Raw genomic sequence first — 26218 nt, forward strand, 5'->3', positions numbered from 1 at the left:
GTGACATTGTAATGAGATAATTCCACATCAATTTGATTAGATGACTTCCTTTTTTAACACCAGTACAAGCAGTTGCTTGTGCTTCCTTCTGAATGTTTAATGTTATCCACCTCAGTCCAGAATATATTTACAGTATGACTATAAAGATAACGATCTTATAGTGGCTGGTCTGCATACGAATACTTAAAAAGTCAATAGAATTATCAAACAAAAAAAAAAAGCAGCCAAATGGGAATTTGGTCTTTTTAAAAGCATTATTATTATTATTATTATTATTATTATTATTATTATTATTATTATTATTATTATTATTTTAGTAAATGTAATGCATTTTCACAGAACAACCTCAATCCATGAAAGAGTTTAATAGCAAAATATAATGCACAAGAACTGAGAATGGATTGTTTGTCATACAGTCCTTTAGTGTCTGCTTGCTTCCCCAGTAATTTAAATGAGTTAAGTTAAATGGCAACGATATGTAAAATAACCACTACAGATTGTACAGTTATTTGAGCTGGTCAGTTGACTACCACTGGTTGATCTGAAATGACTATCTATGTGCACAGACTCTGACTGTGAGGGGAGATATTGTTTATGTTTTCCAAAGTTCTACCCACACTGATAGTGATATAATACTATTGCTCTTTACTTGAGATGTAGCTAATGGCCTTTTCTTTATAGGACCAAATAGTGGATGCTTACTGCGGTCAGGGAATGTACCTCCTCAAGGTGGCATTATTTATCACTGACCAGCAACAAGAACAGAACTGAATATTCAATCTGGAAAGCTTTAGGGTGCTAAAGCTTGGTCTGCAACTACTAATTTTTAGATATTTCATTTAAAATAGGAAATATTCAAAGCAGATATATGTAATATACTGTATCTCACTGAAGTACTGCTTAATTTATTTTTAATTTAGACAGTTTTATATATGTAATTTACACACACTTTGCTGCTCATAAAATTGTAGGTCCTATACAGGACTGGACTCTAAAATATAGTAGCATAGTGAAAATAAAGCCCCGAACACAAAATAATCTACAGCAAAATAATAACCAGACACTAGGAGTGAGCTTCTGCTCTGCAGGTCCTGGCACTGGTTAGAGACAGCAACGCCTGGCTTAGTCATGCACAGTGCTCCACTTCCATTCATTTCGCATCTACATCCAGAGAGGTTTTTTTTTGCAGGAACACAAAAGAGCAACATGGCTTTGTGAACTGGAATGGCCTGCAAACTAACTTGGCCACGTTTTGCCTCAATAAATCACAGCAGGAAGAGACACATGAAAGAACCATTGTTGAGAGCACAGTCAGCGTTAGTGTGGAAAAACAATTACTACAGTAAATGGCATAAAGACATAAAGACATAAAGGCTTATATATGACTGATTGCAACAGGCTTCAATTCAAAATGTCCAGCTTATTTCTGGAAGAAAATGAAATCTGTTTAAGTTATAAAACCTGCTAGAAACAACTTGGTTTCACTTGTCCAATAATGAATTTTCTGAGCTGTTTAGATCTAGTTTTATTGCCTTTCAGAACAAGGTACAAATATAGCCATGGAGCAGTTAGCACTGTTTTAGGTGTGTATTGTATTTGTGTGGGTCTTGTCATTTTTTCATGTTTCATCATTTCAGTTCTGGGAGGTGATCAGCGATGAACACGGAATCGACCCCACTGGAAACTATGTTGGAGACTCGGACCTTCAGCTGGAGAGAATCAGTGTCTATTACAATGAGGCCTCATGTACGAGGCATCTTTACTTATTTACTTTTATTTAAGGCTGCACAGAGTGATCCACAATCACTAAAATACAATAAAAAAATAAAAAAATTGAGCAAAGATAGTATTAGCTGTGAAGACTCCCTAACCTCATGAAACCTTTCCTACTGCTACTAACAAAACAAAGCAGACACATTTATATAGTTTCAACATGTTTTCAATTTACTAAAACTGTACAGAGTATATCTATCTATCTATCTATCTATCTAAGATAGCTATATATATATTAAAGGAAATTCCAAAGTACTACAAACGTAAGTAAGACTTATGAAGACTCAAGATAACGTGCAGGCTGGTGTTGTTTTCCAATGTTTTTTTTTTTTTTTTAATTCCTAGACTTCACAAATCCTGTAATATTGTACCATTTCATCTGGAACTGCTTCTATACTTTACCAAGATGGAGTCCACAGAGTTGAAAGGTCACAATATCACATAATTTTTCAAGTCCAGGAAGCCAAAAAACCATATAGACCAGAACAATGGCAAGCAGTAGGCTCAGTCTACAAGAAGTATTTTGTAATTGGCTAGTTTTAGACATGAATGGGAATAAACAAAAAGCAATGATGTCATGGTACCTTGTTTCCCTCACAGCTCACAAATATGTACCCAGAGCCATCCTGGTTGATCTGGAGCCTGGAACCATGGACAGTGTCCGCTCAGGGGCCTTTGGTCACCTCTTCAGACCAGACAACTTCATCTTCGGTAAGCACAGCAGCTTGTAAACGTCTCCTTTAGCTCCCTATCCTATCTCAGTGACTGGTCTGTGCAATCGCAACCAGTTTTTTTCATTAAAAATGTTGGGTCTTTTCTGCAAGAAATCTGATTTCAGCTCTGAACTCTCTACAATTAATCACAGCATTTGACGTCTCAGAGACGTCAGTGCATCTGAAGGCCTTTGTCTGAAAAAATATCTGCGATATTAAATGTATTCAGAATGCTTGAAGTGTAGTCAACATGTTGTGTAAGAAGAAGTGTACAGGAAGGCTGGAATGATGTCATCTGACGTTTCATTCTGCCTCAAGCATGCACATATTATACCCCTTACATAAACCTACACAAGATCAGTATGTGAGAGTAGAAATAGCTATTGATGCAGAGTTCAGGACTGGGGCTTATCTGTGGAATTTAGCTAAATTGAAAAGCAGCAGGGATTAAATCAATGATAACTATTTGATGTATATGTGTTGTATTCCTTCAGGCCAAAGTGGAGCAGGAAACAATTGGGCCAAGGGCCACTACACAGAAGGCGCTGAGCTGGTGGACTCGGTCTTAGATGTGGTGAGGAAGGAGTGTGAGAACTGTGACTGTCTGCAAGGCTTCCAGCTCACCCACTCTCTGGGAGGGGGCACTGGCTCTGGGATGGGCACCCTCCTGATCAGCAAAGTGCGGGAGGAGTACCCTGACCGCATCATGAACACTTTCAGCGTAGTGCCTTCCCCCAAGGTGTCAGACACGGTGGTGGAGCCATACAACGCTACCCTGTCCATCCACCAGCTCGTAGAGAACACAGACGAGACCTACTGCATTGACAACGAAGCCCTCTATGACATCTGCTTTAGGACCCTCAAGTTGGCCACCCCCACGTACGGAGACTTAAACCACCTGGTGTCTGCCACCATGAGTGGTGTTACCACTTCCCTGAGGTTCCCTGGACAGTTGAACGCTGATCTCCGCAAGCTGGCGGTCAACATGGTACCTTTCCCTCGTCTGCATTTCTTCATGCCTGGCTTTGCCCCTCTGACTGCCCGTGGAAGCCAGCAGTACCGTGCCCTCACTGTGCCAGAGCTCACCCAGCAGATGTTTGATGCCAAGAACATGATGGCAGCCTGCGACCCACGCCACGGCCGCTACTTGACGGTAGCTACTGTCTTCCGTGGCCGCATGTCCATGAAGGAGGTGGACGAGCAGATGCTGGCTATCCAGAACAAGAACAGCAGCTACTTTGTGGAATGGATCCCCAACAATGTCAAGGTGGCCGTCTGCGACATCCCACCAAGAGGGCTCAAGATGTCTTCCACTTTTATCGGCAACAGCACGGCCATCCAGGAGCTGTTCAAGCGTATCTCTGAGCAGTTCACAGCTATGTTCAGGCGCAAGGCTTTCCTGCATTGGTACACTGGAGAGGGCATGGATGAGATGGAGTTCACTGAGGCCGAGAGCAACATGAACGATCTGGTTTCTGAGTACCAGCAGTACCAGGATGCCACTGCTGAAGAAGAAGGTGAAATGTATGAAGATGATGACGAAGAGTCCGAAGCCCAAAAATGAACATTTTAAATCAAAAACAACAACAAACACATTCAAGAATTCATGAAAACCCAGGCTTCCCTCCTCCCCCTCCATGTTTTTACCCTGCTGTTTCTCTCTCTCTCTCTCTCTCTCTCTCTCTCTCTCTCTCTCTCTCTCTCTCTATCTGCTAGTGGCAGTCCTAGATCACTCTCTGTATCCTTGCTTCTTACTGTTTATAACTTGCAAAAACAAACATAAAAACCACACCTTAGTATTTATAACTAATGAAAAATACTAACCATTATGATACCAAGTTTTAGCAACTCTCAATTCCTTCATTTTGATAACATGAAGCCCCAATGTTTTATTTTTTTACTTGTTTTACCAATTTTTTTTTGGGGGGGGGGGAATATTTAATAAATTTATTGCTGTTAAAGGAGTTTTGCACATCTTCTGTTTCACTTTTTCAATTAGCAGTTTCTTTAATTCCAAATAGACAACAGCAGACCTAGCATATGCATTTATTTGTAAGGATGCAACTGCATCAGTAAATTAATTTAGTTATTTATGCATATTCATATTTATAGCAGGTATGTAATCTTGACATTTCTTTTTTACATTCAGTAAAACAAGAATGTTTACATTATTTCTATAATACCAGGATAGATGGATTCTCAATCTTTAAACTGATTTAGGATGTTAAGTGATTTTGTATTTAGTGTTTAATTACATTATATTTCATCCCCTAGTTTCTTGTTCTGTACCAACACAATTTTCATACTTTCGTACCTTTCTCTTTTGGACAAGTAAATGCACTCCTTTTCCCTTCATAATAGAGACAATAAAAACATAATTTACATTCTGACTACTCTACTTGACAGTGCATTAAAATGTATTTGATCTGTCCGTTTGAGTACAAACACCAATAGCAAGGATGGGATAGTACAAAATAGCATGGACCAGTTGTTTATACAAGCAATAAGTATTTAAACCAATTTCTAAAATCTGGCAGAGCAAAGCAACTTATTCCAGACATTTTAAGAATGTTAGTTTTTTGATACTGCTAACAAAAGAACACACTTATAATACCTTTTTTTTAATATAGATAGCAGACCACCATCATAAAGTGCTTTACAGAGGTAGGCTGTGAACTGTGCATTATATGCAGAGTGACTTACAAGAAGGCATTGATTTAACATCTCATCCAAATGATGGAGCACAAGGAGGTTAAGCGACTTGCTCAGGGTCATACAGTGAGTCAGTCAGTCAGTGGCAGAGGTGGGATTTGAACCCGGGATTTTCTTCTTATAAGTGCTGGACTTTAACCTCTGGAGCACACTGCCTCCATGAAATGGTAAACACTTTAAAGAGTAGTAAATCATAGTAAAAGCACAGTGGGAAAAGAAGCATTGATAAGAAGCATGGTAAATGGATTGTATTAAACTGCAAAATTAAGCATGGCAAGAGGTGGGATAAAGTACCCAATCTTGACGAGGTTTCAAAGTATCTGTTTTCAGTAAAACTGAAGACCTTCGAGGGACAGGAATTGCAATGTGTGTGTGCGTGCGTGTGTGTGTGTGTGTGTTGGTGTGCAGATAGAAGAAGTGCAAAAGCCACTCCATTTGATCTATTTCAACCAATTAATTAGTAATTGACCCTAAATATAGTACGGTGCAAATTACTGTCAACGACTGCAATGGTGAATGATCCAATCCTGAAACCTGATAGCAGAACTGTACCTACATTCAATCACTCAGGTTTGTTCTGTTCATTTGACAGAAAGCTCAGCACAGGCTTTGAAAATTCTCAACTCCTGAACCTGTTCTCTTGTGTCTAATGTCTGTTCCCATTTACATTGGTTGCTAAAGATGTTGTATTTAGGCCATCAGGCACACAGTTAGTCTTTTCTGTCTGTACATGGAGAACTAAGAATGCTAAAGGGTGTCCATCTCCACAATATGATGCTCCTCAATTTAAGTTCAGTGGGAGGTCTTTAAGGAGTTTTCTTTCACTCATTTTGCCTGAAGTGAATTGAGCTGAAAGCAGTCGGACACAGCAGTTCACTGAAGACAGCGAGTAGCTGTTCCTCACTGGCACGCCACGAATTCCCACTAGTATATATTAAAGAACCTATACCGTCTATTCAGTTCTGTAAAAAAAAACATTATTCACTATCACTTTCTAAGGCTGAGGACTAAAAAGCACCTCTTTTTCTAACCTGCTATGCGAACATACACCCTACAGCAACTAAGCATAGTGAGGTTCAGAAGGGTGTTAATTAGTACACCTTATCAATTATTGCACATTCTAATTTAGACCAATCAGACTACAGAAAACAATGTGTTATCATTTTAATTGGAAGGAGTTCTAAATATATGTACATTAACTATGCTTTTCTATGTGCGGTGCTGGTAATGTTAATACTGTATGATAAGTAACCAATCAGCTGGGTGAAGACATACATATTCACACAATCTAGTCCATTAGCCAAAGTTAAAATTGAACCATCACTGCTGCTATAAGCCTACCTTCTTTTGGCTTTTGTAGCTTTCAATGACAAAAAAAAAAAGTTTTAACTCTAGTTTAAACTTGATACTTTTGACACTATGTCTGTTCCAATGCTATGTGAACATACATACTAGTTTCTGTAGGGTAATTGTTTTGTTGCCTAGTTCCACATTTCTGAACCAATTTGAAAGCAGACAAAGGATTATTTACTTGCATGTTATTCTGAGGGGTTTGGACCAGCATAAAGGCTAACCCTTAACCATTGCTAAACATGGTGCTCCATACTTCATCTTGAAGGTTTCTAAGGCAACTCCAGATTGTCCATTGGCTATAAGTTGAGAGACTGGAAAATAAACCTAGCAATTACTGTAACCTAGCAATTACTTAAATATACCTTTATTGTAAAAAAGTAAAGAGCAGTCACCTGTACAGGGTCTTCATTTGTGTAATAAACCATCCTTCCAAATCTTTTCACTTGTTCACATCTCCCAATACTCTCATTAACATTAAACCACTTTGAGGTTCCAAGGAAGTACAGCAGGCTAATTCTTCAGCTTTCCATTCCTTCCCCTGGAGGCCTGGGTTTAAACTAGTCACAGCAGAAATGACTTGTGTCCTTAACATTACCCCCTAGTTGACATTAGTCCACACTACATTTAATAAGCAGTCTCATATTGAGCGTTGTGGATGGTATGGGGTTTTCAGCTCAGGATTGAGGTACACCTGCATGCAGAGCAGTGAGGGGAAGCTGTTGTGGGTCATTGTGTCTCTCACTTTTAATGAGCACTACATTCACAAACACCAAATTCAATACAAGAACAAAGGTTACTTTCTGTAACTACTTCACAACACACAGAAGAAGAATTCAAAGGGACTGCACCAAGGACACAGAGACAAAAGAGGCATTGGTTGTGCATCCTTAAAGATTTAATTAAGACAGATTGCACCTCAAAGCCCCACTCTGGGATTTAATTTAACCCAGCAACAAGACCGCACAGCCCCACTGATCACATAATGTCCATATGCTGCCCGGACACGGCATGGATCAATTAGAAGGGCTGTGCTACATACAGACGGTGCACTTTGAATAGACAATCTATTCAGGAAAATGAATTTGGAATTTACACCTAATTACACAGACTTAACATAGATGTTGTAAATAGTAAAGTGTGATTTAAGGTGGTATTGATTGATAATTATTTAACATAAAACATGAACTCTTCTGATATCACAACAGAAATACACATTTTATTAGTATTAGTTGTTAAAATCAGTAAATAAAAATACACAGTGAACCAAATACTTTAACCAATGTAAGTGACAATGTAGGTGTGATATACATTGAATACACTGCAGGGGGGTGGGGGTTCAGATAAAACCTGAAAGTTCAATCCTGGCTTTGATTACTGCTTAGGTCACATGGGAAATAAATTTCACAAAATGAATGCAGTTAGGCAAAACTGCAACTGTGCTAAAATAAGAGAAGCCAATGGGTAGGCTTGAATAATTGTTTCTCATCCTTAAAGAGAGTTGTCCCTCCTGCATTCCCTGCTCTGGATACACAGAAGTGACCACGCCCTTCAGTACTAACAATCCAGTCATTTCAAAGAGCTAATCAAATTTGACATTCAAAAAGTGCTGAAGAATGCCATTGTAATTGGTTCTCTACAGGTAAAAATGTAAGTGTGACGTATAGACAGACAGGCATATACCTAGATTATGATACATTCAGCAATTAGCAAGTTCTACATATATGTTGATAGGTGAAATGGTAACTGCATCACCTGAAGAAGAGACCTCTGAGGTCTTGAAAGCTTGTGATTAATTTTTTTTTTTTTTAGTTAGTGCCAACCAGTGTTTTACAATGACACTTCTTACCTAGTACTACTGGTCTTCTTTATTGTGTTGAGAATCTTTTTGTTCCTCTCTTGTTTCTCTAGTATATTTAAATATTTCAGATACAATACAGACAATCCTTTCTGTAGGTCACATGATCCGATTGCAGCCAGGCTATAGAGTTTAATCGACAGCATGTGATATCATTTGGAACTAGGAAGCAGCAGGGAGGGTCCATCTGCAGGTTGTTCTTTGGGAAATCTGCATATTTGAATAAGAAGATAATATAGCTCATTCTAATAAGCAAGAACATGGATTTTAAAACTGTGGTTACCATTCCTTTAAGCACACAGTGTAATTAATTAATTAAATGATATTGGCATCAGCATAAGACCCATACTTACCTCTCGATTAAAGAGCTTGCTCTTCAGTTGAATTGTAAGCAGTTCATATTTGAACCGTATGATTTGTAGTTTGCCGCCAGCCCTTGCCTTTCATAAGGATCATAAGAATTACAAAACTTAGGCTAAATTACAGTAGACACTTGCATCTGAAAATCTCTTTTACAATAGATCAGTTTTCACTGTATAACCAAAATTTTAAGACCCCCAACTTCTTCGGTTCTGCTTCCCCTTTGTGTATTTCAAACCACCAGATCAGGAATTGAGAACTTCAAAATTCCATGACTAATACCTCATATGTAAACAAGCTTGAGATCCATACCTGGTTTTGCTTCGATGCACAAAAATGTGTTCCGTGTTTAAAATCAAAATACACATATTTGGTACCCAAACTCTCCAACCATCATATACACTCCACACAATCCAGAAATACAATGTTTTTTTTTTCTTTCTTAAACACTACAAAAGGTTAATTTGTCTGTGCAAAGCTTGCCAGTTTGTAATGAAGCGTGTTGTGCAGAGTTATCAATAAAAACACAGGATCTTGGAATGTAGCAGATTCAAAAGGCCAGGTGATTATATTTGTGGGCTTTACTGTATATTAGGTTTAATAGCTAAACCTCTTTTTTTAAATGAAAGCTTGTTTTCTTCACCTAACAGACAAAGGCTTTCTTTTGAAGAAGTAAAAGTTGTAGTAGCTTTCTGGTACTAAACCAAGACCTGTGCTGAGTCTTGATTTCACTCCAGCTGCTATTTGTTTAAGTGTGACCTACTGCACAGGAAGTGATATTAGGAAGTCTTTAGATCTACATAGTTGTTCCAAGCAGAAAAACAAAAGATCTTCAACACAAGTCCCTTATCAGCACTCCTTTAAAAGATTTTTTTTGTCTGTTTTTATTTTCATGAAAGTGCTGTAGACTGTTTTTACAGGTGTTTTTTTGTATGAAATTTGAGATTAAACACACCTAATTGTTTAAATGTGTCTGAAACCAGTCAGAAAAGCCATCATAAGAAAATATGAAAACACTAAGGCTAACATCTAAACTTGGTCCGCATATTTTTGTCAATGTTTAACACTTGGCTCATGTTTAACTTTAAGATGATGTATTAACACCCCTAATAAATACATCAAAACTGATATTTATACAAATAAGAAAAAGAAAAAGATTTGGGAATAGAGTCCGCTAACTTGTAACATTCAGACGCTGATTAAATCATTTTGTAACAAGGTTTATACTGTTTTATTGTCATTGTCATGGGAAGACAACACCCTAATGAGATAGTATTCTCATGTGCACAGTTTCACACTCTCTAAGATTATTCAAGCAGAGGCATGTTTCTCTGGAAGCGTGTTTTTGCTGATGCAGTTTCCTGTTTCTTCCAGATGTAGCTGATGCCATGGAATATGATGAGCAACTCGCTCGGTTCTGACAACGCCACCTCAACCCTTTCAACAAGGCAGAGGACGAGCCTCGAGGCGACAAGGACCTGCTGCACAATGGTGGGTGCATTAACAAACAGCAGACAAACCAAGGGAATTCACTTTTTTATTGTAGTCAATTTAGTGTTCCTGAAAAGAGCGAGACAATTTAGCACTGGCTTCAGTCAATCATAGTAACAGTGGAATCCATGAGAGCTTCCCCTCAAACCACACATCTCCCTGGCTACCTGAACACACCCTGACAATCTGTCTTGGTCCTGAACAACTGTACAGAAAATGGGTGGATTTGTGATGTTGTATTATAGATTAAACAAATACAGTGTCTGACTAAAGCAGGGCTATATTCAAAAAGCACTGCTAAGGTTGTACAGTATTAGTGGTCTTGCAAACTCACCCTGTGTGGGTTTAATGCATTTGATTTTCATTTTCAGACTGTGTCTGAGCCAGGCTGCTAACATGTCATGACAAGATGTTGATATTGAAAGTGGAACAGAAACATGCTGTGACATTCCTTATAAGTTTAGATCACTTCCTTATTAGAAGGCTTGTGATTCAGTGTACAAACCACTACTGCATAAATTCATCCGCTGTTTCTACCATGAGACTGTGTGGGTTTTTAACTTCCTGGTAGTAGAGTGTGAAACCACTTTGTAGTTTATGAACTAGAACACAGTCAGGAGTACTACTGCTGTTGCCTTCCAGCGCTGGGTCTTGGAAGATTGTCCATCATGCTGTTCTGCGAGGTTTATGCAGGTAGATTAAGAATGTGTGTGAGATGTTTTCCTTTTGTATTTATAGTGGAGTTATTCTGTGTTGAGCACAAGGAAGTGTTGAAAAGTGATTTTAAAAGGTTTCAAGGTCTTCATCAGGTCACAGTGGATGAGTAATGTAAATTTAAATAAATATATTTGTATTTATGTTTTATATACTGTATACACAGGGGCTGTGATTTTCAGGATCGAGGATGTTTATGGGTTAATAGGTTAAAATCAAATTTTGTTTAATCGCACTTCTTTACAAATTCCGAAGCATTACATTTAGAATACTTCTAATTATATGTGCCTTTTTAAAAAGTAAATAACTTTTTGTTACAAAAATATTTAAAGGATCTCATCACTGGTTACAAAAACAACCTTGATTAGCCTTCCAGAGTTTCTAAGCTCTCGTTTTTGACCCATTAGTTTGTGATAAATGTACCTGTCATGTATCCTGAACTATTTTTGCTAGATTTTTTTTTTTTTTAATAGCTGAAAGGAAAGCTATTTCTGAACTTTAATCCACCAATCAGAAAAATCCATTGCAAGGCACTACGATAATCAGATAGAATATCTAGCTTTTAAAAAAGCAGAACATTGTAATCACTTGAAGTTTATATTGGAGATGTAACTAAGTTACTGGGTTCAAATGTACACTGTCCAACATGAGGAATGAAACTAAAATACAGGTTATCAACATTTCAAGAGATTTAAAGTGCACTGTATGTACTGTAAACAGTTGGAGTTGTTTGTATCCTTCAGAATAACCATCGTTGTGACTACTTGCAGTACTTCATTCTCAACAGCACAAGGCAATGCTATTTTCTTTCCACTCAGTGAGATATGGTGTAAACTATACTGAGTATTTTTTTTTTCAAAACTAGAATACAACGGTTTATTTGTGTTTTTTTTTTTTTTTAAATGTAGATTTTCAAATAAAGTTCTCAAAGAAATTACTTAAAGAATTTATTTTAAGGGCTCTGTTGCAATGACATTATTAATGAATGTTTCTTCCGTAAAAGTGCTACGGAATCCATTTTAGCAGAATAATAAAAAAGCAAGGGGTTTCAGCTATGTCGTAAAGCAACGTTTGCACAGTTTATACAACTGTGACACACAGTCAGGAGACTGTAAAACCCCTGTATTGAATTCAAATGACAGTTGGTATACAAACTGATGAGGCAGGTGAGGGATAGAGTAACATACCAGTAAACATGTCACAGGTTAAGACTGTAACAGTACTGAATGTGAATGTTGTCAATTTACACTTGGAACACTGACTTTAGTTAATCTGCAGGATCAGTATAACACTTCCCTTAACCACCACTTAAAGTACAATGGAAGCACTTTTTAAAAATCAAAGCAAAATTTTCACAATTTATCGGATTGTAATAATTAACCATGATCCAAAAAAAGCCACTAAACTTCTTCTTCTTATTATTATTATTATTGTTGTTGTCCTTCATTGCTGTCTGAGTAGGATAACTTTGTACAGTGTTATTACTAGCAGACTGACAGTTGTGGCCATACACATTTGTATATGATTAGATATTTGGTTCATTCAATGCTTAAATTATTTTGTGTGGCTCTTGAGTACCATCCCCTTGAACCAATAAAAGGCATTATACAACCCATTGTTCTTCTCTACTTCTCAAAAGTCCAGTACAGGTGCATTTCTTTGTATTCTAATTGATGTGCAGGTTACATTAACAGGCAACATTGACATCATGTGTGGGAAATACTCCTTTACAGCTAGTACCTGCAGAGCAGGAATACATTTAATCAGACAAGATTACAAAAGCTATTGGTGTTTATTTGTTTGTTTTGTCTTTAACAAACCTGCCTTCAGCCCTTTATTCAAGTCCCTACATAGAATCCTTGTTCAGATTAGGATATCCTATAATAAAAAGAAGTGACATAGATTATTAAAAGTACACACACAGTTTACAAACTACCTTACAGTGCAGTACTGTTCTATTAAATACACATATACATTTCAAAAACTACTAACTGGCAGTGATTAAGCTATTATACGTGCGTGCCAACAAACAAGAGAGAGAGCCTTGAGTGAAATATACAGAATTAAGCGAATCACTCCTTTTGTACATGAATTACATCCAAAATGTACAAACCATTTCCTATGCAATTCATTCTTAAACCTTTGTTGATATTCAATAGACTTCAAGTAATTATCAAGTTCATTCCAGTTTGCAAACTGAATACAGCAGACTAGTGTGACACACACTTTATACTAAGTAGGTCACTTGAGTGTGTAAAGGAGACGCAACAATGACAGCTGACCGTGTTCTCCTTTGCAGAGATGAAGCCGGATTCGTTCGAGTCAGAGCCGCGCTTACAGCCCACTGACCGAGTCTTGGACCTGGGTCTGGCAGAAGATCACCTCTCTCACCCTGTGGTCAGTCTCATTTACTATAGGTTTTTTTTTTTTTTTTTAAATCTTGTATTATGCATCTCTCTGTATTTAAAAGTATTATGGATTTTCTTGTTGTCATTGCATGTTGTATTGTAATGGTGGTCCATTATGAAAGGTGCTATATAAAATAAAGACTGATTGATTGATTGATTATCAGGGCAGGGAGCTGAGCATGACAGTGCTGTTGTGTTTACTTGCAGTTACTGTCTCTGGCGATGTACCCGGTGTCCAGATATATTAGTTTCACTTAGTCACCTAGCCTCCACTGCATAACTTTGAAATAACTCAGTAAAACATGTACACTAGCTGATGTAGTCTAAACTGTAGTGCTTGACTGACAGAGACCACGAAACCCAATCTAAGCATAATTTATTTGTAGAAATAACTAAACCTGACAACCCTAAATGGCGCATGCACACACACACACACACACACACACACACACACACACACACACACACACATATATATATATATATATGAAAATTAAATTATAATCAAATTATGGATATTCCTGTGATATATTAGAAAACAAATTGGCTCTGAAGATGTGATACAGTAACCGTGCAGTAAATTGGAATATCTACATTTATTAAACTGTGTATTAGCTTGAAAAATAAAAGTTTTTGGATGATAAAAATATCCCTATTATAGGAAGCAAACCTTTGGGAGATCAAAGAAGACATAGATGCAAACCCACCAGAATTGTTGCCTGTTGTAATTACTTTGCTTACATTGAATACAGAAATGGAATAAAAAATATAAGTCTACAGTATTTAAGCTTGTGCATTAACCTTCCCAGAGAGGAAGCTTTTTGTTTTCACCAGCCCTGGCCATGAAAAGGTTATGCATTCAGATTAACTGTAGTCTCTTACTTTATAATGTGCTGTAATTGAAAACAATAGCAGTCAAATTCTTCAGCACTCTATTACATTGCATTAATTCTGCTAAGTAGGGTTGCATTATGCATGACCTATTGGTTGTATCTATACCCCCAACACAAATGGCACGCTTTTATTAATGGATTCTCTCAATAACTTAGACATGCCATTATTGCTAGGATTCAATTTCTTCTTTTTTTTTTCAATGCTTGAATTTTATAAGCTATAGATAAAAAGTCGCCACTGTTTCCTAGTACCTAATCATTACATGTCTCGTATTTCAGACTCACTTCAGAGTTCTAGTTGCAATCACACCATGTGATCTACAGCATAGATTCCAGGATGCAGAAGTTTATCTATAGCTTTCTATCTGAAATATAAGTGCAGAATGCAAAGACAATTAATAGAGGAACCAGTGAGGGTGTTAACAAGCTAAGAAAAAGATTTTAAAGGATTGGCTAGCCTTTCCATATAATTCTAAATAAGTGCAAAAAAAAAAAAAAAAAAAAAAAAGGGGTCACTATGTTAGTTTAATTCTACAGTATCCCATCTGGAATGTACAATGCTTCTAACATTATTGCAGGAAAAGACATGTGCATTGCCCTATGTGCCTGTTTCATTTCCCAGGAGCTCCTAAAAGTTTTGCTTGACATACTTGAGTTGGTTGCCTATACACTGTAGTTTATAAAGCTCATTGTAAAATCTGGAATGGATTGCAAGATTTCCATAAAGTAAGCCATCACAAAGAAGAGTGTGCTGTGTGTAACTGGTGGCTTGTGTTTGAGCGCAGGACTCGTTCATCTCCTCGGATATCGAGCATCTGAAGCAGGCCATTGAGGACTGCAGGCACCTCATCCTGGAGCTGCCAGAGCACTCGGAGAAGCAGAAAGACACGGTGGCCAAACTGATTCACCTCCGCCTCAAACTGCAGGAACTCAAGGTGTGCTTTAGCAGGAGTAGTTGTTAAGTTAATTTCAGATTATGTATTTCTTTATTTCCACACATAGCATGCACCTATTGAGGAATTTCAGCTCTGTTTGATCATATTGTTAACAAATGAAATATCCAAAGAGTTACTTGGGTCTGTATTAATACACTTAAGAACATAAGAACATAAGAAAATTTACAAACGAGAGGAGGCCATTCGGCCCATCTTACTCGTTTGGTTGTTAGTAGCTTATTGATCCCAGAATCTCATCAAGCAGCTTCTTGAAGGATCCCAGAGCGACAGCTTCAACAACATAGATCACAACTTGCATGGTAGTTCAGTCTCAATAGGTATAACATCTTCTCTAAAGTCCCGACGCTCCGGGCTGGTATACATCAGCATACACTGTGATAGTCAAATACCCTGATAACTGCCAGTAGTAATGCTGTTCAGGAGTTGGATGGATGTTGTCTAATTGCAGATGTAATATTTCTCTGCTTTGCTCATAAGGACCCTGGTGAAGACAAGCTCAATATGCGAGTCCTGCTGGAGCATCGATTCTACAAGGAGAAGAGTAAAAGCATCAAGCAGACCTGTGACAAGTGCAGCGTCATCATCTGGGGGCTCATCCAGACCTGGTATACCTGCACAGGTGCTGCAATGTCTAACTTCAGTTTAAATCTAGCTAGAATGCAGGGCTGATTGCCATGCTGCTCTCAGATTCTTAGCTTAGGAAATTCTTGAAATCATCAGGTGAATGTAAGATACTGTTACCATACCTATTCTGTGTTCGCCTTATTCCTTTATAATTGAAGGTTGCAGATTCTTCTAATGCAAAATGCTTGGTGAACTTTGAATAGTATCTTTTCTATAGAGAAGTAATATTGAATCACCTCTCTGGGGGACTAAATAATAGTTCTGCAATATAATATGGATTTGAAAGTATTTAAAAGGTTTGGAGTAAAATTGTGATTTACGTTTAAGCTTATGTATAGATTATTCTGGGTGTGTGTGTGTTCCTGGATCATTTGGCACAGGACAAATTGACAATGAATTATCAGAAAATTAACAGTGTTTCAAGTGCTCAAGATCACAACCAATGTCATTTGCTAACCCTAAAGGAAGAATAGAAGGCTCCCATTTGGGCTTCATGTTGCTGTTTAACAATATGCAATATTCATAAGATGAAATGGAGATGTTCTCCAAGAAAAGTGTAAGGATTGCTAATTGAAAAGACTTCAGGTTAGTGATCTAGGCCATATTTCCGTAAAGTAGGAATGCACAGCATATGTAAAGTTGTCTTTCAAATGGAGAACTGACTCCTAACAGAAAACACTATATATACATTCAAACATTTTTTAAATACAGACAGATATAGATTGAACCTTGCAATGTAGGAGTGACCAAGAACCAATACGAAGTCATAATTAACAAACAATAGAGGTGTCAGTATTATTAATATTTGAATTATGCTTTTAAATGGACTGCATTAACTGTCTCGAAGCTCCCTGGGAGAGAGTCTGACTTATTGGCTGGACTCTGCATCTCATCCTCATTGTTATTAGAACCAGCAGTTGCTAGGTAACACTGCCTGAGAGTGTGAGGCCATGTCTAACATTGATTTGTCATTGCACCTAATTTGAAGTCTGAGGTGACAGTCTTAAGTAGAACACAGCTGAGTAGCATAATTGATTATTCATTTATCAAATGAAGTGTATGATTTCGAATCATGTCAGATTTCTTATTAGATGACTGGCAATAGACCAAACTACTATGTCCACCAGTGTGTTGTTAATGTTCTCAATGTCTGCCTGCTGAATATTGAGGGAAGGAAGGTTTGAACTGCAGTAACAGACTCAGAACAGTTGTAATAAAATGGAGGATGCTCAGGCAGCTTTGGGAAATGATTGTTTTCCTGGACTAAAATTAGAAACTAATACACAATGGAATAAAATATAATAAAGGAATTCAGTCTTTTATTTTTATTTATTTATTTTAAATGTCCTTTGCGGTTAATATTTATTTTAAACTAGACTTGGAGACAAAAATATGTCCTCCATATGCTTGTTTTATTCATTTATCTCTTTACGGTTATTTATTAATTTGTGGGGTTTTTTTTCTGAATATCTCAAACGTACCAGGAATTAAAAAAAAAATACTGTGATTGGGAAACTGAAAAACCCCAAATAATGTTTCTGACATATTTTGGTTATCTTTCTAGTATATCCAGTTTTAAATTCAGTTTTTTTGAACGCAGCCATCGTCTCTCCACGTGGATCCACATCTATTCAATTTCCCTATTCTTCCATTGTTAGACAGAATTCCAAGTTAGAACACAATTCCTGTGCTGAACCATCCTCCTGTACTCGTTGATAAATATGTCCCCTGAAAGGCAGACTCTGTTGTGCTCTAAGAGGATTGCAGGAATACCAATCGATGTGTATTCAAAGAATGCCCTCCAGTATACAGATACATTAACTGCATTTCACTTGTGCTACATTATTTAATGTACATATAATACAAAATGATATGAACAAGAAAATGACTTCAGTGCATGTTGCGAATGTATTTACTTCCATCCTCACAATCACTGCATTGATGTGTAATGCATTGTTTCCTGCAAACTCAGTAGGGGTTCTGTAACAGTTTTAGTGCATATAGTAAATATTAGATAATAATAACTACATAACTACATAGTAAATGCACCTGCACTTTGAAATGTATCCAGAAATGAAAAGTTAGGCTAAATAATGATGAGGGGGGCAATGAAAAGGGTCCCAAACTAATTCACAGTAGCTTTAGCAGCTACTACACCTTTTAGTGAAACGATTCTTGACATTTAAATTCATTTTGTCTCTCAGGTTGTTCCTATCGGTGCCACAGCAAATGTCTGAACACCATTGCCAAACCCTGCATGAGGTCAAAGGTCAGCCACCAGTCTGAGTACGAGATGAACATCTGCCCGGAAAGCGGACTGGACAGCCAGGATTACAGGTGTGCAGAGTGTCGGGCACCTGTCTCGCTGAGTGAGTGCCTCTGCTCTTCTCTTTGCCTCCCCTGCTCTTAACACACCTCTGCTCGTGTTTCACAAATACTTCTGTTTCTCTTCCCTTGTTTTCAGTCTTTGAAAAGACAAATCTGTGTAGGGGCGTGCAGGAAATGTAGCTTTGCCATTCCCTTTAAAAGTGTAGTACTACATATGTTATCATCCTTGCAACAATTGTTGTTCATGTGCCTTCTTGCAGTGTAATGCAGAAATACCATTAGGATTGCAAAAAAAAAAAAAAAAAAAACTACATTAAAACAGAATACATTTAAGCCACATCTTTTTATTAAGTAGTTGTACACTTTCTTTTTACTAAAACATAACTGTTTTTAGAAACAAACCAAGAAATATATAAAATTGTAGAAAAAAGAGGAAAGAGATTACTGGCATCTAAAGTATTACATTAGGTCTTGTAACTATCATTTAAAAAAAAAAAAAAAAACATTTTTTGGTCTTTCCCAAAATTGTGCTCGGTTTCGCACAGCAATTTAATTCTGGAGAACCTCCAATTGTCAAGGCCTTGACGGTTAGGTGAAAATCCCGTTTTTTTTTTTTTCTCCTGTAGGGGGCATCCCGAATGAAGCGAGACAGTGCGACTACACTGGTCAATATTACTGCAGCAACTGCCACTGGAACGACATGGCTACCATCCCTGCTCGAGTCATTCACAACTGGGAGTTTGAGTCCAGAAAAGTGAGTTTGACTTATCTGTTGTATAGCGCTACATTTGTCAGACAATTGACTCAGAGATGCAGTCCAAATATAAGAGAAATAAACAAAACAAGCGGAAAACTGCAAAGTAAACACTGTGTAATATTGGTACAGTGCTCCCCCTTTATTAGGCAATCCTTTATACAGCAGAACCAGTTAAAACCGCCCTATAATGCCATTGCACTAGTACTTCCATTCTTATAATGGTCAGCACTGCAATCTGCATCGTGAGATAATTGACTGAAGGAAACCATTTAAAAGTGACTTTTCAGGCTTTGCTAAATGAACCATCTATTGGCAGAACCTTGATACTTTCTGGTTATATTGGCAGGTGCACTGTACTGTTGGTCCTTCATGTGTCTGTTTGACAATGGATTATGCAAGTTCTGGGGTTTCTGAGTGAATGGAATTGTTCAAAAGCTGACAGAATCACTGTTTCTGTAAGAAAAATAGTTAATGGTTATTTTTACGGTATAATCCACAAAGGTTTAGCACCTGGGTATTGTAAATGTAATGTATAATGGGTTAATTATATCCTATGAATTCTAGGCTTGGCTCCATTCAGTTGAAAATGATTAATCCCTGCCACTAACCTTGTGATGCCCGTCTGCAGGTGTGTCGCTCTTCGATGAGGTACCTCAGCTTGATGATATCACGGCCTGTCCTAAAGCTCAAAGACATCAACCCATTGCTCTTCAACTTTGTGGAAGAGCTGGTGGAAATTCGGGTGAGTACTTTCCACACAGAAATACGCCAAAGCTGTCTATACCAAGAGGTCTGCATCACGTATGCTGTGCAGTTCCTTATCGGTTGTTTTCAGTCAAGCTGAGATATTACAAATTGTTTAATCCTAACTTGTTGCATCTTATCTTACACTGTATTCTACTAGTATAATTTGCACTTATTGTTAAGTATACTGCATTTAAATATTACTTTACATTGTAACCTGGTATTGGCCTGTTGGCGTCTGCAAAATAGGTAAATTAATAATAATAATAATAATAATAATAATAATAATAATAATAATAATAATAATATTTCACCTGAATTGTTGGCTAGTGCTTGGCTACCTTGACTCAAGCAGACTTCAGTTCGGTTTCTTGTAGTTCAAAAATACATTTCTATACTGTCAGTCTGTTCACTGGGTTTGCCTTTTGCTACAGATTAGATAAGCTCTCCAATTGACTGATGTGCGCCTGGTTGTAGGATGTGTATTATGCAACCCTGACCCCATGACAAAGCTATTGGACAGTTTAACTGGGTCAAAGAGATATTAAAGAAACCTCGGCCTCGCTTTGTTTTAAGGGCCGTTTTTTACCCAGATGATGATACATTTGGAAATTGTTACTGTAGTAATGTTTAGCTAATTAAATCAGGTTTTTATTAACCCTAACCCTTAGCTAAAAATGAACAATGTTTGTTAACAGTTAATAAACAAACTAAAAAAAAAAACAGAACTTAAAATAAACCTGACACTATGGACAGTTGGTTTTAATGGATTATTTGGAGTCTTTATCTTATTGTCTTTTATATGAAGAACAGCTACTGACCTTTCCACCACCTAAAGGGGCAATATTGCGTGTTTATTTTCAAAATGCATTTGACCATGTTTGGCTGAAAGACAGGAAGCTCTGTTGGATGTGTAATCATCTCCCACTGTTCAGGAAACTCTGCCCTGTAAGCAGGTGGAGGTAGTGCTGACTGTGCTGTGCTCCCCTGCTCTACAGAAACTGCGTCAGGACATCCTGCTGATGAAGCCGTACTTTATCACATGTAAAGAAGCCATAGAGGCCAGGCTGCTGCTACAGGTCAGTATGAGCTGCATCAGATCGCTCTTTTTAGGGTTTTTTTTTGTTTGTTTTTGTTTTGTGATAACGATAAAAACAACCAAAAACATTTACAATTACAGTAATTAATTCACCTTCATAAAACGGTGTAGTGGTCAGATTTCCAGGAGGAATGGATCTCAAATTTTAAGCCTTAAAGCCTTTAAAGTGTTAAAAAAAAAAAAAAAAAAAAAAAAAAAAAAAAAGGTTGTTCTAGATACGATGAGAGGCTACATCACATTTTTAGGGTCCCCATTCCCTGTTTTGCCATCCTTGGTTTCTTTCAGCTGATGCCAAAGATGATTCAGGAGAGATATAGCATCTTGATGGGAAATAATCATGTCTTTTGTTGCAGATGTAAAAATCCAGTGAAGAACTAGACTTGAACTTTAACTAAGAGCAATTCATACCTATGCCAGCCTTTAAAACACAGAATAAATTAAATATTAGCATTTCATTCTGATACCTTGTTTAATATCCTGAGAGTCCTTCTTCAAAAATGTTTGTGAGTAAAGTCTTAAATTAATTAATTAAATTAATAATATATACACAAATCTCAAATAAAACATGAATACTGGTGCTTTTAGACCAATGCCACATCCAGTCATTCCAATGATTTTGAACGCAGCAATTACCATGAAGTAGTTCCTGGTCTGTTGGCTTCGTTTTGGGGCTCTTAACAAAAGTGACCATTATCACATTCAATCAGATTGAAATTTACTAAAAAATTGAGGATAAGTTTTCAAACACGATAACCATCCTCATTTCGCTGGTACAGTACATTTACAAGGACATAATTACTATTCGATAACATGAGCCATTTAGTTTGTAACTAATATTATGTTTCTAATAACTTTCTGGTGATGATATTTCAGTTGTTCACTGTCCAGTCTTTTTTTTATTTTTGTAGTTGCAGGAGCGGCAGCACTTCGTAGAAAATGATGAAATGTACTCCCTGCAAGACCTGATTGACATCTCCAGTGGACGCCTGAGCTCCTCTTTAACTGAAATCCACACCACCTTCGTCAAGCACATCAAACTGGACTGCGAGGTGAGCGAGAGTGTGCACAGCTAAACATCCCCTCCTGCCTGGGCTTATTTTAAAAACCAAAACCTGAAACCATGGCTCAATAGTGATCCCTGCTGGTGAAATGAGAGAATAGGCAGATTCCCCCACAGCCTGATCCTATATAGCTACATTTTCAGATTCCAGTACTGATATCTGATTGGCTGAGCTATTGAGGGGTGTATTTTGGGAATTGCTGATTTTGATGATCCTGTGTATTTAGTACAAGGTACTATTCTGTATGGTGTGGATTTCATGGTGAACTACTTTATCATGAGGCTGACACTGGCAATATTTTTTATCCTTGGTAGAAAATATATGCTACCTACATAACCTGGTTTCTTAATATACTTTTATGACTATAATTAGAAGATATTTAAGTTTCAGCTTAAAATACAATGTAATGAAATTCCTGTCTTCTCTTTAGAGATGCCAGGCGAAAGGTTTTGTGTGCGAATTGTGTAAAGAAGGAGATGTCCTCTTCCCCTTTGACAGTCACACCTCAGTGTGTCCCGACTGCTCCGCTGTTTTCCACAGGTAAGTGCACACTGGGTAACACTGGCTACTGCCTGAAGGTGGTCCAAAGTGAGAGTTTTTAAAAAATGCAGGCTTGATTTCCAGAAGGCTATATTACCATTCTAGAGTCACAGCTTTTAGGTCATGCATGCTTTTTCCTATTGAACAAAGAGTTAAGGCACTACTGTTGGTCAGTTTTAAACACTGTTTTATGTTATTTTATTACAGTGTCATTCATTTTGGCTAATTATGCACCTCCCACTTCAATTACATGTATTACGTTTCTTTGCTAAAATGAAAGGGTTTAAAGTTCTTCCTTGTTTATTCAAGGAGACAATCTTTCTTTTTTTCTCACACACTTGAAGCTGCTGTGCCCACAATCCTAACTAATTTTTACACTAAAATATAATTTCAGTGTCTCTTAATTTAGCATTCTGTGAATGCCGCTTACTAAAAAACACAATGTCGACAGTTTGTAGTTTTATCTATTGTGACATGAGCATCTCCCCATATTGAAATATCTTGTCACTACATCTGAGAAATACAAAATTACATGCACCTCCTGCTACTACTTTCAATACTAGGAGGAGGTCAAAATGACATTTCTGGACAAGTTCTGTTGTACCCCACAAAGCCAAACAGCGATTCCAAATGGGGAGGGCTTTTTTTATGAGGGTACATAAACCACATGTGATGGAGAAAAGGTTACCCGGGTAGGTCAAATGTGCTTGTTGGGGATGACCTGAACAAATATTATTTTAAAGATGTTTTTGACAACAATAAATAGTGTATTGACCAAGTCATGACATAAGAGGTTAAGTAACCTGTTAGTCCACATGAATGGAATGACCAATGAAGAATCTATAGGCATCATACACTGAAGAAATAAAATAATTGCTGAGAAAGAGACAGACAGTAAAATTAAGTGCTAGGATTGAAATTGGTGTCAAATAATCCAGTCACTTGGCTTGTTCTTTTAACTAATAACCAAATTAAAGTTATATTATATTTCTGAATTTTCAGGGACTGTTACCATGACAATTCCACCACCTGCCCAAAATGTGCAAGGATGTCAGAGCGAAAACAGCCTGTGGTGCCCCTGGTCAGCCGGGAGTGATAAAACAAGAGGAAGCCTCGTCTAATCGAATACTGGTGCCCAGATAGTTAGTGGAATAGGAAGTGCTTAAAACAGAGCTTAGAGCTTGCCAGTGCTGGACAAGTAACAGCCTGGTGCTCCACAACAAAGACGCCTTGTTTTATACAGATTTTATATGTATACCAGTAATGAAAATGGATGTAAATACAGCCTTCAGGAAAGTAGACACAGTAGCTCTGTTGACAAAAAAAATAGACAAGCCTGTTGTAGATTTAAGGCATGTGGAACCTTGCTTTCAGGCTATTATTGTTATTAATCTTTAGGATTTGTTTTATATTTAGATCTCCTAAAATCTGGCAGTCTAATCCTGCCTTGGCAGGTTCTTTTTAGAATACTACATTCCATACAAATAACTGAATCTGTGGACAGTTTACCACTATAATTCAGGCAGAACCAGGGAGTTCAAAGGAAACAAAGGAATCCTTACCTTAAACTTCTGAACAGGCTGACTGGTGGTTACGTCAGGCCAGGAAATGCAGGACGCAGAGTGGTGAGCTGAATTGAGCTGGTGTGCAGATTTAATAAGCAAACAAACAGTTATCACAAAATGGAAAACAAATGGCACGTTGGCCAAAATAATAGACAGATACAAAACAGACAAGAAACAAAACACAAGTATCGTGCTGCTGTAAACCAGCACGGGTAACAATTGCTTTCTAATAATATAGACTTGTCTCACAACTCGCGTCACGTCACCACATACAACATAAAACACAAAAACTATGCACAGGGGTGTGGCACCATGCCACACACTGCAAAAGGAAACTGTCCAAGTATCCAAAACATAATAATAAAACAAACATTATAGTATATTGTACTGGGAGAAATCCCTATCGTCTTTCCACAACTTGTTGTATTATATGTGATGCATAATACAGCTCCAAACAATGAAGGTATATTCAGGCAAAAACATGTATATACAGCACACATCAACACACTCAATGCCAGTGTCCCTGAAGGTCACACGGCATATTGACATATGATGGATAGACAATAAGGCATGTATGGAAGGGGGACAATTTGGAAATGTTGCACTAAAATGACTCAAAAGGGCCAATAGGCATGATCTCAATACAGGATTTGTAACACTTAATTTATCTATATATCTGAAAATCCATTCAATGTTTGGAGACATGTAGATCAGAGTGGTGGTGAGCGACAGTAGTAAGACAGATGTACACCAATTATATATAATTATGTATAGGTTTGTATTCCCATTTTAAATAATGATATACAGCATACTAATATTGATTATAAAATCTCTGTGAATTGTTTTTGCTGAATGGTAAAATAAGTGTTGCATTGCTACAGAATAGTATACTGGTTGATTGATTTTTTTTATCCCCCTTAATAGAAAATTACATGAATCGGTTTGTGGCATTTTTGGAAGAAGCACGAACAAAAGGACAGTAGTGTAACAGAATATTCACTGACATTATTCATTATGGTTAGGCTTCGGCTCACCACGAGCCTCTATAGTATTAAACGGTTACAGATAGATTATTCATTATTTGTTGTTCAAAGTCTGAAGTGTGCACATTTGGATTTGATGCATACTACTTATGTTTACTGTGTAATTATTTGTTTTAAAATAATTGAATGCTTGTTGCCTTATCATTCACCAGACTATACAGTTAAATGTAATGACACTTTTTTAGAATTACACTATATATTCCAGCCACTATCATTTATTTTGCCTTATGAAGCATAATAGAATTCACTATTGTTAAGTACCTCAAGCAACTATAAACTGTTATATTATGCCATTGACAAATTATGTGGACATGTATTATTGATGCATGAATAAAATCCTAATTATACTGCCAAAACGGTGTATTTTGTGACTTCACAATTGACAAACCCCATACAAACTCAAAATGGAGTTCTTGGATGTAAATCTGCATTACCATTGCCTTCTGGATACTGCTCTTCATGAACAAGCTGTGCCCGTGAACGGACCTTTCACCCTTCAAGCAGGTTAGCTGAGGTCTGGTTATGGCCTATCAGTGTTGCAGTATTCAGCACTGACCCGTCTCCTCAAGAAAAGCAAAACAGCAATACGTAAGCTTAAAGATAAGGTGGATCCTAGTCAAAAACCATTAAAGACTTTGTGATACCCAAAATGAAACTGACAAAAAAATGTATTATAACATGACCATTTGTGTACACAACTAACATAATGGAGACTCTTATTTGACAAAAAGTAAATGCACATATTTGGTTAATTTAGGATTTCAAATCAAAAGACAAGTACTGAGCTGTTCTTGGTCCTTCCTTTATTTAAAAAAAAAAAAAAAAAAAAAAAAAAACGCTAATGACACGACCTACAAATCTGAATGATTTATAAGCCCTCCAGGGCAGCCATGTGCACACAATCATCAGCACTAAATGTTCTCCCGTAGTAACTTCTAGTTAATGATTCCACACAAACAAATGCGACATTTTCTGCAAACCACACGTCAGCCGCACATCCACAGTAAAACATCCCACTGCTATGGATACATTACAGACAATGACACACATAACATGCGACAACACTGATCATTGCATTTATTAACAAGTGTTCACAGTATTGTAGTTTTACACCCCACTCAAATTTATATATATTATATATATATATATATATATATATATATATATATATATATATATATGTGTGTGTGTGTGTGTGTGTGTGTACATACACACACCCACACACACAT

At 37.2% G+C, this 26218-nt stretch overlaps 2 protein-coding genes across 3 annotated transcripts in view; both read left to right on the plus strand.

Moving 5' to 3' along the window:
• LOC121325316 overlaps nt 1-4450 on the plus strand; it is a 29130-nt gene extending 24680 nt beyond the window's left edge. Inside the window, 3 exon segments of the mRNA XM_041267747.1 lie at nt 1638-1746; nt 2374-2484; nt 2981-4450. Of these exon segments, the coding sequence (XP_041123681.1) occupies nt 1638-1746; nt 2374-2484; nt 2981-4050 (1290 nt within the window). The 3' untranslated portion in view covers nt 4051-4450.
• A 5721-nt stretch (nt 4451-10171) lies between these two features.
• Nucleotides 10172-25691, plus strand: LOC121325111 (differentially expressed in FDCP 8-like). 2 transcript variants are annotated; one of them, XM_041267400.1, is made up of 11 exons: nt 10172-10257; nt 13271-13368; nt 15058-15207; nt 15706-15847; nt 18057-18221; nt 18807-18934; nt 19566-19679; nt 20680-20760; nt 21689-21829; nt 22272-22381; nt 23384-25691. In XM_041267400.1, the coding sequence occupies exons 2-11, from the start codon at nt 13273-13275 to the stop codon at nt 23475-23477; spliced, it is 1221 nt and encodes a 406-aa protein (XP_041123334.1). In that variant the 5' UTR covers nt 10172-10257; nt 13271-13272; the 3' UTR covers nt 23478-25691. The 2 variants fall into 2 exon arrangements, with proteins under 2 accessions (XP_041123334.1, XP_041123333.1); XM_041267399.1 differs by lacking the exon at nt 10172-10257 and adding an exon at nt 10816-10950.
• Nucleotides 25692-26218: the final 527 nt, after the last annotated feature.

Source organism: Polyodon spathula, chromosome 13, assembly GCF_017654505.1.
Source record: "Polyodon spathula isolate WHYD16114869_AA chromosome 13, ASM1765450v1, whole genome shotgun sequence".
NCBI classification, from domain to species: Eukaryota; Metazoa; Chordata; class Actinopteri; order Acipenseriformes; family Polyodontidae; genus Polyodon; species Polyodon spathula.

Excerpts from the sequence above, each read along its gene's own strand:
- LOC121325111 (XM_041267399.1), top strand. The coding sequence starts at position 10,926 with ATGCTGTTCTGCGAGGTTTATGCAG. Across the intron at positions 10,951-13,270 it reads GTTCTGCGAGGTTTATGCAG|AGATGAAGCCGGATTCGTTC; the intron begins GTAGATTAAGAA and ends TCTCCTTTGCAG. Across the intron at positions 15,848-18,056 it reads GACCTGGTATACCTGCACAG|GTTGTTCCTATCGGTGCCAC; the intron begins GTGCTGCAATGT and ends TTTGTCTCTCAG.